The sequence below is a fragment of the Magnolia sinica genome, chromosome 9 (genome assembly GCF_029962835.1).
Source record: "Magnolia sinica isolate HGM2019 chromosome 9, MsV1, whole genome shotgun sequence".
Taxonomy (NCBI): Eukaryota; Viridiplantae; Streptophyta; class Magnoliopsida; order Magnoliales; family Magnoliaceae; genus Magnolia; species Magnolia sinica.
In genome coordinates, this window is record NC_080581.1 from 70423915 (window position 1) to 70442369 (window position 18455).

Sequence of the window (18455 nt, forward strand, 5' to 3'; positions counted from 1 at the left end):
GCAGACGCAAGTTCTGGATTGTGACAAGTGGGACCCATCTATGTGTTTTCCTAGTCCTCCAAATTGTAGAGGCCCACTGTGGTGGACGTTACTCCACAAATCACCTTGAAAGATAAAACACAACCCTTTGATTTGTGGACTACAATAGACAGTTAGGAATATAAATACAAAAAAGGCCCCCATTCAACTGAAGAAAGTCCCAAGACTGGTAGACAGATCTTCTAATAAGGGAGAGTTTTTGTGCAGTGTCTGATTTCTGAGTGCATTGCTTTTCTCAATTGAATGAATTGCTGCAAACGCATCCATTCTTCAAACTAGCATCAAATGACTTCAACTCATTGAAAACCAGGTTTTCTCTAAATTAAATATGAACCGCATGCAAATAAAAAATAATAACAAAAGTGCTGTGCATTTCTCATCAATGAGATGCATAAATATACAAATGTTACTAAAACCCACACTCCTGCAATAGGCAGTTCATGTAGAAGCCACCACAGGTTCCAGCATGGTACATGAATATGAGATCCAATCCATCCATTAGAGTCCTGCTATGTAGATGCCCTAGTCCAAGTATCTGGTCATTCCACAAATCAGGTGGGCCTCAGCTAGTGATACATTTACCTGTCTGCCTGTTTCTCACACCATGGGCCAGCTTATGACCAGCTTGATTCCGTGGAGAGAATATCTACACGGTCGGACCTGTTCGGATATCGAACCTATCTGCCTTGCTGCCACATGTGGTGGCATGTAGATGATATTCCATGCATACGTGTGAGCAGAGCAAAGCTCAAAAATATACATGGAGATTGAAGATTGATTTATATATTTTAGTGAGTTGCACAAAAATGTCATGTTAATCTGTGCATCAATCACTTGATTTCCTTCAAAGGATAGGAAAGGATCTCATTCAATTGGGTTTTGTTTTCACTGGTTAGGAGGGAGGACATCGCCCCTTAGCACCTTCCAAGGCCCCCAGTAGAACTTCGGTTTCATTAGAGGCACTGCTTCTCCCGGGTGATCTTCCCAGTACTTCTCCTGCTTGACATCACAAGGCGGCGCTTTTAGTTAACGAGAACTTCACTGATAAAAATGTAAATGTTCTTGTTTAAACATGCCATGATTCCCAATGTGTTGCAGCCACCAATCACTGAAATGAGTAATACTCCATAATTCATGAAACAGATCAAAAAACAAAGGATGATAATGAATGGCAGTGAAATGGATTTGTGATCTTATAGCAAATGCAATAGTCAATTGAGGCAAAACAGCAGCTGAAGATAAACAGAGCCATTATCATCATCAACATCATCATGCAGAGCACTAAAAGGGATTTGTAATTTTAAATTAAATGCAATAGAATATTCAGACAAAACACCACCACCACCATCATTGTTTTCATCGTCATCACCACTCTCATCATTCTCATCATCATGTCGTCGTCATCATTATTATTGAATCATCATCACCGCCGCTGTCATCATCATCGTTGTTGAGGCTTTAATTGTGAGATTCATAATATGATGTGATAGAAAAATGTTGGTCGTCATCATTATTGAGGTTTTAATTGTGAAGTTCTTGATATGATGTGATAGAAAAATGCCAGTTCAATCAGAAGGGGGGAAAAGGATATTCATGATCTTCTCTTTTTTTTGGCAAAAGGTAGGAGCAGAATTCATAATGACTTGCTGCTTCTTTTTCCGCCATTTTTTCTACTTAATTATTTCCCATCCTTCCATCCTCCAACATGGAGTAGTCTAGCCTAGTTGCAACTTTAAGTGTATCCAAATGGGTGAGTTGATTATCAAGAGTATAGGAACTTCAAATGGAAAGCATCAAGAGAAATAAAGACATGCTTGAATCCAGGGCAACCTTAACCTTATAAAGCTGCTCTGTTAGTGCAGATCCAATAACCCCAGTATAGAATGCAGCTATATATACTGAAACGAGTGGCTTGAAAGATTTTGGACGGCGATAGGGCTCAATCATATCCCAAAGGAAAGTTTTCTCCCACTTAGAGTACAAGCGATCTGCGTACATTCTCCATAGTGTGCTCGTCATTTCTATGACATAAAACATGTTTGATGTTTCAGAAACTGTTGAAATGAATTAACAATAACTCGCATATATGTGAAATGCATGGGAAAGAATCCAACTTTTTGTCTCTCACTAAGTTCAATAATAAGAAAACATGTTCATGAACATAGTATTCTAATCAAATTAATATATAGGGCCTGTTTGAATTTGGGCAAAGTTGAGTCGCATGGCAATCTATGGCATGCTGTCAAGTTTAGATGGTCATGGACATGCTGTTGTTAACTAGTTATTTTGTCTCTGGTTTGTCAAACACCCGGGAACAAGGACAGGTAGATTGTAGCAAATGTGAGGAACTTAAAGATTGGTTGGTAGCACATTTACACGTGCATCTGCATATTTGACACGTTTGCCATATTTTTTTAGTAATTGATGCGGCACATATGCACATGTGGGATGCTTGAACTTTGAGGTCGCAAACGTAGCACATTGGAGCATCTCACACATGTGCACGGATAAGCGTGATCTTCATGTGCACCAAAATCGTAAAGAGTCATCGACAAGTAGTACCCCCTCTCCACCAAAGACACCTAATCCAAGGTCTAAGAGTCACAACCAGGACTACTTGTTCAAAAGTGGATTGGTTCCCATGCACAAGAGGATTGACAAACCATGGATGTGTACAGTTGCTCTGTTGCGACACCTTTGCCCAAATCCAAACAGCCCCATAGTTTGAAAACATCACCCGCTACAAAGAAAAGTTCTCGATAGTTTCCTTCAAGAAGTAAATATAATTGAATCATACAGTGGTCAAACTAGAAAGTGGATTGAAGTCAACAAGATGTTAACAAAAAAATATATATATAACTAGTATCCAGTTTAGGAGAACAATATAGATATACGCAACAATGCATTTGGAATTCCTCTAGAGGTGGGGCCGGATGAGTTTCTTTCCATCCAAATTGTTATTTGGTTCTAGGTGAAAGGGAGTAAACATTGATTTTTGGAGCAGAAAGATTGTAAGACGTAATGGTCTTATTAATGCCATAAAAAAATTCGAAGGTGAAGCTCAAGTAATGATTTCTAGCAATTAGTAGCAGGCAAGGAAGATAACAGCAACGTTATTTATTGGTACATTGGTTTGTTGTATGGAGTCTTGCATATAGTCCTGAACTGCCTAAAAAACTCTATGGGAAAATTCTAACCAAATTTGTGAATTCTAAATAGGATGTAGAGGAGAAATCGAACAACAATGCACTTTCAACGGGAAAAAGGACAGATTGATGGCTAGGATCTTCTAGTCGGGGATCTTTGGTGCACAATCCATCCATGGCAGGCCCAACAGACTGATGGTCTCGATACTGAACCATGGGCTCCACCTATCCAACTAAAAACCAATTTACTGACTTCCTTGTACTTGAAACATTTCAAGGTTAAAGGAAACTATGACGCTCATTTTTCGATAAATCCACAGGAACATGTTTAAAAATACATTGTAACCTCAGAAAGTTTCTGACTTGCCAAGATCCAAGCTTCAATTGCCAACAGGCCAGGCAGAATAACGAAATTGTAAGGGCACTAACTTGCAGCATTGGATACAAGTCACACCCCAATCTGTTTTTCTGGATCAGGAAGAGGCATTCATTGCCAATTCCCAACAAGTGGTAGGTCAGACAGTGAATCTAGGTCATCCATCCAGTGAGTCCTTCCTATGGTTGGCCCTTGGTTGAAAATAACACTGGACCAACAATCCTAGCCACCAGTTTATTACGGTGAATTCATTTTCACTCTGATTGCCTTTAGAAAGTCACACTCCATGGATAGTTCTGTCCATAGAAAGGGTTGTCCGTTCAATGCAATTTTCAACCATGGGCACTCAAATGCTCACGAATCCACAGGAAGGTTTGCATGATGTTTACAAAAACAAAGAAAATTGCTATCACGTAGCTTGCGCCATAGAAGTTCTATGCAACGTCTTCCTGATGGTACACATGGGAAACATGTATGGTGATCAGAGTCGCTGATCTGCTGTGCCACCACAAGGAAACGCCTTGTTCCAAAAAGCAAAGGCATTGGACTTTGATAGCTAGCCATATAATCAATGGCTTGGAAAAGGAACAGTTAAAGCAACAGTCCACATTCAACAAATGTAACTAACAACAACTGCACAACCACAGTTGTCAGATCAATCTGATTTTTGGTCTATGGCAAATCCATGCAGTAGCCCACCAGATCACCAGTCAACACAAATGTTCGGCGCATTTACAGTGAAAGGAGCTGCATAGAAGTTAAAAGACACTCTACATAATTGGTCGTAGCATTTCTCTAACTTAAACACCAATGTTTAACCTTACAAAGTTTCTTAGTTGCTAAGGTCTGAATACCAATTTCAACAAATGGCAGCTCCAAACCAAAATTAAAAAATGCAGGTTCAAATGAAAATCCAAGGATTGTGAGTAGAGGACATGGTGCATATTTCTTGTAGCTATTTTATCAAACAGTTTCCCTGCACATTTGCCTGTTGTCCCAGCCTGTACTCCATACAGTTGGGCCAAATGAAAATCCAAGGGCTATGAGTAGAGCACACAGTGCATATTTCTTATTGCTATTCTATCAAACAGTTGCCCTGCATGTTGAACATATGCAGTACATGGCCAAACCAGGGGCCTTTCATCCCAGCCTGTACTCCAGACAGTTGGGAGCCCACCTTCCAGTAATCCTAACTATTCATCTGCCAGGGCCTACCTTCCAGCAATCGGGACCATTCATCTAGCAGGGCCCACCACAAAGGACCCTCCCCACCGCTAGTCATTCAATCCTTGCCACCACCCACCAGTTGTATGGATTAGATTGTTCAGCATAGAGGAATTTTCGGTCCATCGCCCAACCTCAAGATGAACGTTCTAGATATAAATGAAGGATAGACGCAGGCACCCAACTCTAAGTAATACCAACCCAAACATAACAAAAAAGGGAAATTCAGGCTGCAAACAATGCATATTTCTTTCAGTCATTTCATCAAACACTCGATGTCAGAAGGATCATACCTTCCAAATTTCTATTCTATATATAAAAAGCGCTTTCGTGGTTGGAATTCAAATAAAAAGGACCTTCCTTCCAATTCCCTGCTGGAGATATTCTAACAGCCCGTTTGGCACCGAGGATTTGAATGTATTTCGGAGGATTTGAAATGCGCAAGCCTACTTTTTACGTTTGGCAGCAAAACCTATGGCATGGGTTTGGATTCCAAATAGCAAAAAACTGAGGATTTGAAATCCCAGCTTTAAGCTGTGATTTGAGAGGAATCGTCTCCAACGGTTATATTGCCGACCAATGGAGAATTTTTGAAAGGTGTACGAGAATCACAGCTTGCTCGCTCGACCTCTCTTTCTCTGTACGTAGGACCGGAGGTGGCAACAGGTAGGGTTTTGAAAAGGGCATCAACAGCGTAGGTGGGCCCCACCATGATTTTTATGTGATCCACTCCAATCACTAGGTGACTCACCCCATGTTAGGCTTAGGACCTAAAAAGCAGCCACATTTGTGATTTACGTGGACCACACAACTAGAAACAGTGTACATGAGCAACACGAACCCTCCAAAATGTTTTCCTAGAGTGGCCTATCTCAATCACGGATGGGCCTGATTTTTTGCACCAGGCCTAAGTTTTTGTGTGGTATCCAAAGGTTGCATTAGATTTCATATAATCTGTATTACCATGGTTGCATTAGATTTCATATAAAAATGGAGGGCAGACGTTTCTCTCCAAACTGTTTCTTTGGTGTGGCCCACCTCAATCATGAATGGGTCTAGTTTTTGGACCTGGTGCTACATTTTTCTGTGGCATGTAATGGTTGGAGTGGATTTTGTATGATTATCACTGTGGGCCTTGTAGAAATCAAGGCTGGACATTTCTCTCTCAATTGTTTTCTTTTGTGATCCACTTGAATCACAAGTCAACCGAATTTTTAGCCCTAGACAATACATTGGATTTCCCATCTGATGGTGGGAGTGGATTTCACATACACATCATTGCGGCCCAAATTCAACGATGTGGCAAGAAGGTTGGTACATTTTATTTTCATTTTATTGTTAGGCTGTGAGTTCACTGTATTGTAAAGCAGTTAACATGAGCATCGACTTGGACCGAGTTAGGGCTGACCCAACTCGATCCGGTTTTGAAATAGACCTCACCTAAACTTGACCGGACTCGATATCGGGTCCAGCATGTTATTTCTTAATTGCGGAATTGCCGAAGGACCTCGTTGTGTGTTGGATATGGAGATCAAAGGAGGGAGATAGCTTACCTGTCTGAGACGCCGTTACGGTAGAATCAGAATATTGGCATCTCCCCTTTCTTTACACCCTTTAGACAGGATTGGATTGAGAGTTCTTTTTTATGGTGTTGGATTGGGGACCAACCTATTCTTATAGTTATAAGAGGCGGAGGAGCTTGAAACCCATCAAAACTCTTCTCCCTGAAAGGCTCCACACAAAACTGGGAATCCCAGTTCCCTTATAATACTGTGTGCGTATCACAGTAGCAGCACCCCACCCCTTACACGAATTCCGAATGTATCACAACTTAGTGGGGCGCGCTGGTGCACCCGATCACATTATCCAACCTATAGGATAATCCAGACCGTTGATCAATAAGGCCCACTATATAGAATTCTTACACAACATGCTTGACCCAATCTGAGTCCGGGTCTGGTCAGAACTAATCTAGATCGAGTCTAACCCAGTCACAAGTACCGAGTCAGGTCGAGTCACAACCGAATCAAGTCAAGTGCAACAAGTATCCATGGGCTGAAATCACAACTCAAAACCTAGGTGCACTTGCCAGAATTGTATCCTCTCCATCAGCTACACAGCATCTCATATCTGAAACGTCAAATTTGAGTATTTTTTTTATATGTATGAGTTGGGTTTCGGATCGGGTTGAGTTTCGGATCAAACCGAGTCAATACCGAGTTGGATTTCAGGTCGATTCAAGTCGAGTTACTGGGTGACCCAAACTCAACTCGGTTTGAGTTTGGATTGAACGAAGTATACTCAATTCGGATCAACTCACCCACTCGGTTCGGAATGAGTCAGGTCTAAACAAGTCGGACGAATCCAATAGTCCATGCCCTGCTCTAGTTAACATGTTGTCTCCTATCTTATTGAATCCAAAAGAGGTCAGTAGCACAGGTGGGCCACTGTGATGTTTATCTGAAATCTACTCTGACCACCATATACTTCACCCCATGATAGGGTTAGGATCCAAAAATCAGCCCCATTTGTGATTTAGGTGGACTACATTATCGGAAACAGAGTACAAGGCCAATGGAGACACTCCAAACTTTTTTCTTTCCTGTGTTAATAACTAATAGGCTTGACTTTTAGGATTCAAGTCTAAATGTTTGTGTAGCATCTAATTATTAAAGTGGATTTCATGTAACAATCAAGTGGGCCTTAAAAAAATCAAGGGTGGAAGTTCCTCTCCCAACTGTTTCCTAAGTTCTCCCAAGAGCATGTGTGATAGATATAAATGGAGACTTATTTGGTACTCTGGAAGAGTATGACAGTTGATAAGCAGGCATCATAAATTGTACAAGTGTCATGTGTTAACTCAAATTAAACCGACTAAAATTGAGAACCTACGGTTAGTGAGTCACGGTCCCAAAGTCAAATTGTTTGTACAATATTTTATCTTTTATTCTCGGACATTTATTTGTTGAAACGGGAAATTGGCATGTTTTTCATTTGTAATCATCCAATAAAATATCCACCAATCTAATGGTCATATAATCAAATAGGCCTGAATTGTGACTAACCGTCTATCTAAAATGGGACCATAATTGGATAGTTTAATTTGAAATACTTGTGTTTACACCCATTTTTGACACCCTGATATGGGCGAATCAAAGGTTGTCGTGTGTTGACACCACATGACTGCAATTGGTGCAAGATATACTCTCACCCAAGAATATCTTTGTTCACATTTCCTTCAGGGATACGCATTTTATTGTAAATGTGAAGGAACGAGCCATTGTGCTTGCCTTTAGGAGAATGAGTCACACGCCACGTGGCCACATTTATCGTGCCCATTAATGAGGCAATGTGCCCACCACGTTTATAAGAGACTCATCGAGATGAGAGATCTATTACAAATTTGGCAATGATATTCTCGGTGAGGTCGTCTCTCGTATTCCTTCCGAAATGGGAGATCTCCTCAAAGACATTCGGAGCAACTGTAGCATGTAAAAAGATTATGAAGATCCGAAGGTCGGACCGATGTCCAAGAGAACCCAACAACGGATTGAATTCAAGTTAGGAGAAACAAATACATCAGCCCTATTAGGCCATTCACTCCAAATACTAGTCGAAATCAAGAGAATGAGAGAGCCAGATCCAAAATCTAGTCGGAATCAAGATAACGGGTGAACTAGATCCAAAATGTAGTTTGGCCAACCTCTAATGGATGGTCTAGGACAACTTGATGTGACGGATCTTATCCGTTTTATCCATATGATCGACAAATGGTGATTAAGACAAGCGCATTTCTCAATCGGGTTCCACCGAGGTAGCAAATGGGGCACCCGCACAGGATGGCGAAGAGCGAAATGATCAAAAAAGAGCTCCAGTATGAAAATCTTCATTGGTGTATGAACCAATTGTATAACACCAATGAAAAATACCAGAATAAGCAATATTGACTAGACCAGGAGCACCTCTTTGGGTACTTCTACAGCTAGTTGATCAATGCGAGGCGAGCATGAGCAATAGCTTTTACATAGTTAGGATCACCCACACCTCGAAACCGCCTTGCCAAGCCACATGGGACTAATGACCAAAAGATCCATGGACAACCATGGGTCGGAGGGCGGCAGGGGAAGGAGGGGGACACTGGGTGGGATCTTTCAGCAGTTAATTCCCCATACAGATAGAGGTGCCTATGAAAAAGATACTCTGAAGGCTTTGGGATTGAGGTCTCATTAGCCGAAGAAGACCCTGTCTAATCCACATGGCCTGCTTGACGAACATCAGTGATGGAGACGGATAAGTGACCTCGATTTCTTAAAGGGGTCTCTTCTGGATCAGCCCATGGGGTTCCCAAAATCTGATCCGGTGACCCAAATCCACCAAAAAAAAAAAAACACACACACACACACTTTGATGGTCTCAGGCTTAGTCTCTGCTCTAGTGGACCACAAACACCTTGCGACGAATCAGCCATGAGCGGAAGATCTGAGAAGATAAGGAATCCAAATCTAGTTGGATTCCTTTTTCCCAATCCAAGTCACTAGTTCTTTAGCAATCAAATGGATTCCTATATCTACAACAATGATGTGAGCACTAAGGATCCATAAGCAACAAGGAAACCCTAACGAGGGTTTCAGTACCTCGACAATCTATAAAAGGAGACATCGAAAAAGAGCTCAAGGCCCTACGCCAAACACAACAACTTATCTTTTATTTACCTTTCCTTTATTTTTCTGGCATAGCTTAGCTTAGCTATTAGCTACTACCTATCGGCTCCCGTCACAATATCTTTCGACTAGAGATAGTCTTGATAGAACTTGGATAATGTGATCGGGTGCACCAACGGACCCCACTAAGCTGTGATACATCCAGAATTCATGTAAGTGTTGGTGTGCTACTACTTTGATACGCACGCAGTGTCTTGATAGAACTGGGATTACCAATCCGTGTGGAGCCTTTCAGGGAGAGAAATTTTGATGGGTTTCAAACTCCACTACCCCTGCATTATAAATCAGGGCTGGGTTCTGAATCCAACACCACCGACAGAAGTTACAGCCCCATCGCAGCTTCTCTAAAGAGTGTAAGGAGAGGAAGATCTTGGCAATCCGATTTCACAGCAATGGCGACACAACAAGGTACACCCTATAGTTCTTCAGATCTCCATATCCGATGCACAGCACGGTCTGTTCAATTCCACATATAGTCTTACAGTTGGTATCAGAGACACTGTGCATCAGGTATGGAAGATCAATCTAGCAACCAGGGATTCCAAATTCCCAATTTCAGATATCAGGAATTTTGATTTCCATAATTAGGGATTTCTTTCAAATCCCTAAATTCCAGAAATTAGGGATTTTAATCCCCAAATACAGCAATTAGGGATTTCAAATTCCCATATCAGGCAAACTAGGGATTTCGGATTGGAATCCCAAATCCAGAAACAATTAGGGATTTCAATCCAAGATAATTGGGGATTTCGAACCCTAAATCAGCAAAATTACGGATCTCGGATTACGATCCCCAAATCAGAAATATTGGGTTTTGTTTTTGTCAATCCCTAAATCCAGCCATTAGGGTTTCAATACCAAAAAAAAAAAAAAAAAAAGAGTAAAGGATTTTCATTACCTGCGTCCCAACAAGCGACTGTTGTGATGCCGGAGATGAAAAGGAAGACGGAGTGGTTTCAGTCCACCATTCACAACGGAGCTGAATTCTACAGGCTTCTTTCATAGCTGAATGTAGAAATCACTGTCATGGTTGCAATGGCCCCCTCCCCAGCCAATGGGTGGTGGTCGGTGCTCTGTGGGCCCCACCATGATGTTTGTGTTTCATCCATGCTGTCCATCTATTTTTCTAGATCATTTTATGATATTAGACCAAAAATGAGATATATACCAATCCCAAGTGGACCACATCAAAGGAAATAGTGTTGAATGAACGTAGACCATTAAAAACTTTTTTGGGGCCATAAAAGTTTTGGATCAAGATGATCTTTTCTTTTTCCCTTCATTTGGGTCCGCATGACTTAATCAACGGATTTGATGTCAAATAAACAGTACAGTGGGCCTTTGGATGATTTTAATGGTGGATATCCGATCACTATTGTTTTCCTGTGGTGTGGTCCACTTGAAGTTTATATTCCTTTTATTTTTGGTTATTGAAATAAAATGATCTTTAAAAATGGATGAAACGAATGGATGAAACACATACATCATGATGGGGCCCACAGAGCATCGACCATCAGCCACCGGGCTGGTGGCAGGGGGAGTGGCCAAACCGTTTGCGGTTTCGCTCTTTTTCCAGGGAGAAGGTTTTGTCGAGCCCGACTTCAGGGCTTTATCGCAGTCGGGTTGCTGGACCCGAATGGAGCTCACGTCGGGTTTGTCATCTGGACCCGCGATCAAGGCCCACTTCTTTCTTTCTTTCTTTTCAGTTAAGGTGGGCTTGATCGTTATCTTTGGCCCATTGCGTATAACCAATCTCAAGGTGGACCCACCCTGTTCCACATCCAAGTCATCAAGTGAGTGTATACTATGGGCTTTTTATGGGCTCACTTCAATTGTTTTCGAATTTATGATTAAAAGAACCCATTCTGTGTAACACTCATTTTTGTTCGGCCCATTTTCTCAAGGGACTGTTAGACGTCCATTATCCATGGCTCCTGTTTGGGTCTATGACCACTTAATATTTGTTTGGGTCTATTTTGGCCTCTTGGGTTGATCCTTAATTTAAGCTTGGGCTTAAATTGGGTCAGTCTAGCCACTTATCTTAAAGACCTCCTCATGGGCCCACTTCAGTTAATTTGGGCCCAATTAAGGCCCGACGGTTGACCAAATGAAGCTCCTATTCCAGGCCCATACCACTTTAATTCAGCCCAACCCAGGCCATGTTGTATACACATTTAATGTTTGGAACTTCCCTTTAGGACCAATTTTGGGATCCATTTTCTTAGATCTGAACCGTCTGTTTAGATTCAAGTAAGTATGAAATCTGGTCATTCACTAGAAGAACTCTTGAACATCTAGACCTTCAATCATATGGATACTTGTAGCATTAGATCTGAGTGGTCCACTTTATGGACGCTAACAAGGACCTGTATGTCCATTTAGGTAAATGTTCTATCTAAATTATCATCTTGTGAGTGTTAAGGGCCAAATGTGCATCGCTCATTTATGATGATCAAATCATACATAGACTTAATTTGGCTTAATTGTGAGCCCATTACTTATCTTTTGAAAGTTGAAATAAACCATTGGAATGAATAATGTGGAACCTACCCATATGTTTCTATTTAAGGTTCCTCAAATTTCCAATAGTCAAATACTAACCGCCTTGCGAGTCATATTAGACTGATTTAGATATAATCCATTGAAGACATGATTAAAATCACAATCCTAAGTCAAATTTTGTGGGATTAAATCCGGTTGTGTTAGTCACTACGGTGACCTCAATCGGTTAAAAAAATCACGAATCAAGACTTGTGATATTGAGAATTCAATTAAATGATTGCATTCAATTGTGTTCACGTTTCATGCGAACGGATGTTTAGGCTCATCTTCATCCTAGATAGTTCAATTGAAAGCCTCAATCAATTGAATTGATAAGTTCGCTTGATATTTGGTTTTATTTATGAATTATTTTATATAAACAACCTACTAATGTGAGTATATTTTGCAACCAATACTTACAATTCCAACTTAAATGCATCTAGTTCTCATCCTAATCGGGTCCAATTATGTTGAACAGATTGAGTCCATAGAGACAGTCTTAGGATGATTACATTTGGACATTGCTCCAAAAAAATCTGAACCTTAAAAATCATTTGAAAACAGTCGAAATATTAGTTTTGCAACCTTATGACATGGACCTGAACACAATGGAAACAAAAAAGGTAAACATGGTTCTACTGAGAGATCCTCAGGTCCTGCAGGTTCTCCAATTGACAATCAACTTGGGATTCGATCAAGACATAAGCGGGCTAAAAAACAAAATTGCTTCTTTTGCATGAAGCCGGGCCATCTGAAGAAAGACTGCACAAAGTACAAGCAGTGGCTCATAAGGAAGGGCAATAATACAATTATAGTCTGTTTTGAATCCAATATAACTAATATGTCGATAGATTGCTGGTGGATAGATTCGGGAACAACTATTCACACACGTACTTTTATGCAAGACCCACTACAAAGCATGCCACCAACCGATGCGGAACACTCAGTATACGTAGGCAATGGCGTTAAAGTTGATGTTGAGGCAGTCGGAGTCTGTAGGCTTAGGTTAAGATCAAGTCATTTATTGGATCTATTAGATACATTTTGTGTATCTTTTATAAGGCGCAATTTGATTTCTATTTCTTGGCTGGACAAATCAAGTTATTTTTTCTAATTTAAGAATAAAAGATTGAGTATCTATTTTGACTCAATTAAAATTGGCACTGGCTTATGGTGAACAACATATATCAGTTAGACTTGAATGCCTCACATGTGTATAATATAAATGGCCTACATGAAAATAAAGCAGTATCTAAACGAAGATTAAACTATAAGAATTCCTCCATATTGTGGCATATGCGATTGTGTCATATCTTTTATGAAAGACTGGACAGGCTTGTGCGAAAAGGGATTCTTTGTCCTCTAGACTTCTCCGACTATCAAGTGTGCATTGATTGTAGGGGTATACATCAAGTCGAACCAAGTAGAGCTGGCCTCAGCTCGACTCGACTCGACCACTGGCTTACCTCAGCTCGAACTCGGCTCGGCTCGGTCCTTGAGCCTAACTGGCCAGCTCGGCTTGGTTCGGTCAGCAGCTCAGGCCGAGTTCGAGCTGAGTTCGCCATTGAGGCATTTCCCAAACACTTGAACTGCAACTTCAAAATCCCACTGTTTTACAAACAGGGGCAATGGTTTTACAGGTATTTTATCAAACACCTTCTAATCAATATAAAAACCAAGAAAAACAAAGAGACAAGGGGTATTTGTTTCATGTACTTACCATCCTTGCCACCAACCATATTTCGTTGAATCATTTTATCAAACAGTTGGTGAGCAACATCAATGGCAGGTCCTATATGAGTTTAAAGAGCAAAAGAGAGAGAAAGGATCGAATGATGAAGAGGAGTAGAGGACTATCCGGAATCATTGTCTAAGTAAGAATAACCATAGAAAGAAATCATCAATATTTCCTCAGCACATTTGCTTCTTTACTTGCATTTGAGTTTGGAAATGAGGAAGCATGGATGGCAACTTCCTTACCACTAACCGAGTCACCGAACTGGTTCGATCCGAGTTCGATTCGAGCTGGATTCGATCCGAGTTCAATTCGAGTTGGATTCGATCCGAGTCGAGTCAAGCCAAGCTAGGGTCCGCTCGAACTCAATTTCGAGCTCAAAAGATCAGCTCGACTTGGCTCGAACTCAAGAGTCAAATCGAGCTTTTTCGAGTCGAGTCGAGCAAGCTAACTGAGCTAGCTCAGTTCGTGTACACTCCTAATTGATTGCATTAAAGGAAAACGAACTAGAACTAGAAAGAAAGGTTCAACAAGGAATATATGACTCTTAGAGGTGATATATATAGACATTTATGGATCATTCCCTATAGCATCATAGAGTGGATACATATTTTATCACTTTTATAGATGACTACTCTCATTTCGGGTACATCTATCTTATAAGTGAAAAATCAGATGCCTTGGACGCGTTTAAAACCTATAAGGCTGAAGTTGAAAAGCAACTTAATAAGAAAATTAAAGTCGTTAGATCTGACCGTGGTAGCGAACACTATAGTAGATATGACGAATTAGGATGCGATTCAAGGTCATTCACTAGATATTTGTAAGATATGACCACCAAATTAAGTTGTGGAATGAGAGAAAGTCAAGTCTTCGATATTTGCATGTTTGAGGATGTTTTGCTGAGGCCAAAGTTTATAACCTGCATGAAAGAAATGTCGGTCTTAGAACCATAAGTTGTTAATTTCTTTATAAGATACTCGAAAAGGTCAAAGGTTATCGATTCTACTGTCCTTCCCACTCTATCAAGATCATTGGGACTGAGAATGTCAGATTCATTGAGGACACTGAAAATAGTAGGAGCACGAACATTAAGAACTTTGTATTCAAGGAAGAAACGACTGTAACTCTGGTCATGGTCACTCCAGATAATGTGGATATTAATGGTGCAGCCGAGCTTGAAATCACTGCAGAACACCACTATAAACCTCCTGTACAACCCACTGATGAGGGAAATCAAAATCTCACCTATAAGACTGAGCCATTGAGAAGATCTGATAGAGAGAGAAGGCTTGTAAATCGAGACAATTAGACCATATACTTATAGGAGTATGAATTTGACATAGGGGTGGAAAAGGATCCTAAATCTTTTACATAAGTCAAACAAAGTATTGATCCTTCTCGTTGGATTGATGCGATGAAAAATTAGTTGAAATCCACGAGGGATAATAAAGTAAAAATTAGTTGAAATCCATGAGGGACAATAAAGTGTGTGATCTTGTAGAGTTACTATTAGGAATAAAGTCGATTAGTTGTAAATAGATATTTAAAATAAAGTGAGACTTTAAGAGTAATGTCGAAAGATATAAAGCCAGACTTGTTGCCAAGGATTTTAACCAACGTGAAGACATTGACTTTAAGAAGACTTTCTCACAAGTATATAAGAAAGACTCATTCAGGATCATAATGCTCTTGTGGCTCATATGGATTTGAAGTTGCATCAGATAAATGTAAAGACTGCGTTTCTCAATGGGAATCTCAATGAAAATGTATGTATGTTACAACCTGAAGGTTTTGTAACCAAAGGTTCGGAACATCTAGTTTGTAAACTATAGAAATCCATCTATGGGTTGAAACAGGCATCATAACAAATGGTACCTAAAGTTTCATGAAGTAATTTTCTTATATGGTTTTGTAAAAAACATTACGGATAAATGTATCTACATTAAAATCAGTGGGAGTAAGCTTGTCATGATGATTTTGTATGTTGATGACATTCTATTGGCTAATAGTGACATCATAATATTGAGCAACACCAAAAATTTCTTATCTCAAATATTTAAAATAAAAGACTTTGGTGACACTTCTTATGTCATCGGCATTGAGATTCGCCGTGATAGATCACGCGGACTGCTAAGCCTGTCGCAGGGGGCCTATATTATTAGGGTACTCAAAAGGTACGGCATGCAGAATTGTACTCCTGCACAGTCATTCATTGTTAAGGAAGATAAATTTGAACAATTCTAGTGTCCTAAGAATGATTTGAAAAAAATCGAATGAAGGAATTTCCGTACGAGTCAGTAGTAGGGAGCATCATGTATGCTCAAGTCTGCATGTGGCAAGATATTGCATTTGCAATTAGAATATTGGGTAGGTATCTATCTAATTCATGAATGCAGCATTGGATAGCTGCAAAGAAAGTGTTACACTACCTGCAAAGAACAACGGACTTCGGACTCACATACAGAAGATCTGATCATTTGGAGTTGGTTGGATACTCAGACGTAGATTATACTGGCTGAGTTGACACTAAGAAGTCCACCTCAGGCTATATCTCCATGATGGTTGGTGGGGATGTGTCTTGAAAAAGCGTGAATAGTCAATCAAAGCCTCATCCACCATGGAAACTGAATTCATTACTTTTCATGAAGCATCTAATCAGGCATTGGCATTGTTGTTACATTGTTTCTTCTCAGGCTTGCGGGTACTGGATCATATCCCCAAACCATTAAGAATATTTTACGATAATTCAGTCGTTATTTCCTTCTCTAGTAACAACAAGCATTCATCAAGGTCAAGGCATATCAACATCAAGCATCTTGTTGTAAATGAAAGAGTTCCAATTAGTCAAGTGTCTGTGGAGTTCATCGTCACTAAGCAATTGATTGCAGAGCTACTCACTAAAGGGTTCTCTATCACGCCATTTCGGGAGTATGTAATATCCCTGGGCGTCATTGATCCCATGGATGTTTTCAGTTAGTGGGAATTGAATGTGTTTTATTTTCATAGACATTAAAGATATCTCATTTAATAAAGTTATTTGATGATTCTGATATAACGTTAATTTCTGTTTCTCTCTAAGTAGAACTACAGTTATGTCTAACTGAAGACATTTGAAAGCTTTAAGATCTCTTAAGGATAGGTATACATCATCACACTACATGTGTAATCTTTATACCATATTTTATAGTTCTTGATCTATGTCGTTAAGACTGATAGTATTTGTGACCACGCTTAGTCCCACTTCACTTAGATTAAATGTTGTGATGGCTGCCACGATCTAATACTGGCAGTCTTAATGGACCAGATTGTAATAGCACTACCCGTATTATCCAACAATTGCATTAGGTAACCATTTGGATGTTTTTTAAAATCAAAACATGCTTTTTAAAAGATTGATTATTGACATTGATCAATGTAGCCCAAGTAGGAGAATATACGAACTCTGTAAGGTGGGCCTTATTGATCAACAGTCTGGATTATCCTAAGGATTGGATAATGTGATCGCGTGCACTAGCGGACCCCACTAAGTTGTGATACATCCAGAATTCGTGTAAGGGGTGGTATGCTACTACTGTGATACGCACATAGTGTCTTAATAGAACTGTGATTACCAATTCGTGTGGAGCCTTTTAGGGAGAGGAGTTTTGATGGGTTTCAAACTCCTCTACCTCTTGCATTTTAAATCAAGGCTGGGTCCCCAATCTAACACCACCGACAGAAGTTATAGTCTCATCACAACTTCTATAAAGGGTGTAAGGAGATGAAGATCTCGACTATCCAATTTCACAACAATGGCGACATAACAAGGTACGCCTTATAGTTCTTCAGATCTCCATATCCGATGCGCAGCATGCTCCGTTCAATTCCGCATATAGTCTTACATATACCACGTATGGCAACCATGTGGTCACATGGCATCTTCTATACTGTTTAGTTTGACTGCACCAGGCCAGATGCAAATAATTGGATAACCCAAAAATAAGCCAATCCAACCATTGTGCATGCCACCAAGTGAATAGAAAAGTTTTGGGGTCGTTGATTTTATTATTATTATTATTATTATTATTATTATTTTCAATGATAGGGCTCATCATTGTTTGGATAAACTTAATTTGAGGGGCATCATATCATCATGGTTTGAATCATTTAAAGCACCCATGTATAACTTAAAAACAACATGGTGGCCCCACAAAGGCAATAGTATATAAGCATATGCCAGTTCATATGAATAGGCACATGGATAAGCGTGTGAATGAGTTACACACACTTGGGAATAAGTTCTCTGTACGCAGGTGAATAGGTTGTAGAATAAGTTCATCATACAAGGAGTTACATAGGAACAACCTCAAAGCATAAATGGAAAATAACACCTAACAAAAGAAGGTGCATTTAACATTCAAAGTGGGTGCAATTGGTGTCGATGGTGGACTTGCCTTGGGTGGGGCCCGTGGGAATTTTTGGATATGTAAATCCATAATTATGGAAATTTGGAATTAAAAATTAATTGTAAAAAAAATTAAAACAAAATTAGAAATTTGAATAAGGAAGAATTTAGAAAACGTATTTGATTCGAGGCACGGCGAAAGTCACTCGGCTTGAAATTGATTTGTCTGGCCGGTGCACGTACATGTATGATTCATGGCATAGGTCTCAAACAATTAAATTCATAT

The 18455-nt window shown here is 40.0% G+C and overlaps 1 protein-coding gene across 2 annotated transcripts; it reads right to left on the reverse strand.

The window, feature by feature from the left end:
- Window positions 1-338: 338 nt before the first annotated feature.
- LOC131255622 (uncharacterized protein At4g29660) lies at window positions 339-10540 on the reverse strand. 2 transcript variants are annotated; one of them, XM_058256381.1, is made up of 3 exons: window positions 10405-10540; window positions 1876-2060; window positions 339-1035 (listed from the first exon to the last, which is right to left on the reverse strand). In XM_058256381.1, the coding sequence occupies exons 2-3, from the start codon at window positions 2056-2058 to the stop codon at window positions 925-927; spliced, it is 294 nt and encodes a 97-aa protein (XP_058112364.1). In that variant the 5' UTR covers window positions 2059-2060; window positions 10405-10540; the 3' UTR covers window positions 339-924. The 2 variants fall into 2 exon arrangements, with proteins under 2 accessions (XP_058112364.1, XP_058112363.1); XM_058256380.1 differs by lacking the exon at window positions 10405-10540 and adding an exon at window positions 4777-4947.
- Between the last annotated feature and the right edge of the window lie 7915 nt (window positions 10541-18455).

Coding starts and splice junctions, on each gene's coding strand:
- LOC131255622 (XM_058256380.1), bottom strand. CDS start 4,843: ATGACTAGCGGTGGGGAGGGTCCTTTGTGGTGGGCCCTGCTAGATGAA. Junction 2,061..4,776: donor ATGGTCCCGATTGCTGGAAG/GTAGGCCCTGGC, acceptor TTTATGTCATAG/AAATGACGAGCACACTATGG. Junction 1,036..1,875: donor TAACAGAGCAGCTTTATAAG/GTTAAGGTTGCC, acceptor GATGTCAAGCAG/GAGAAGTACTGGGAAGATCA.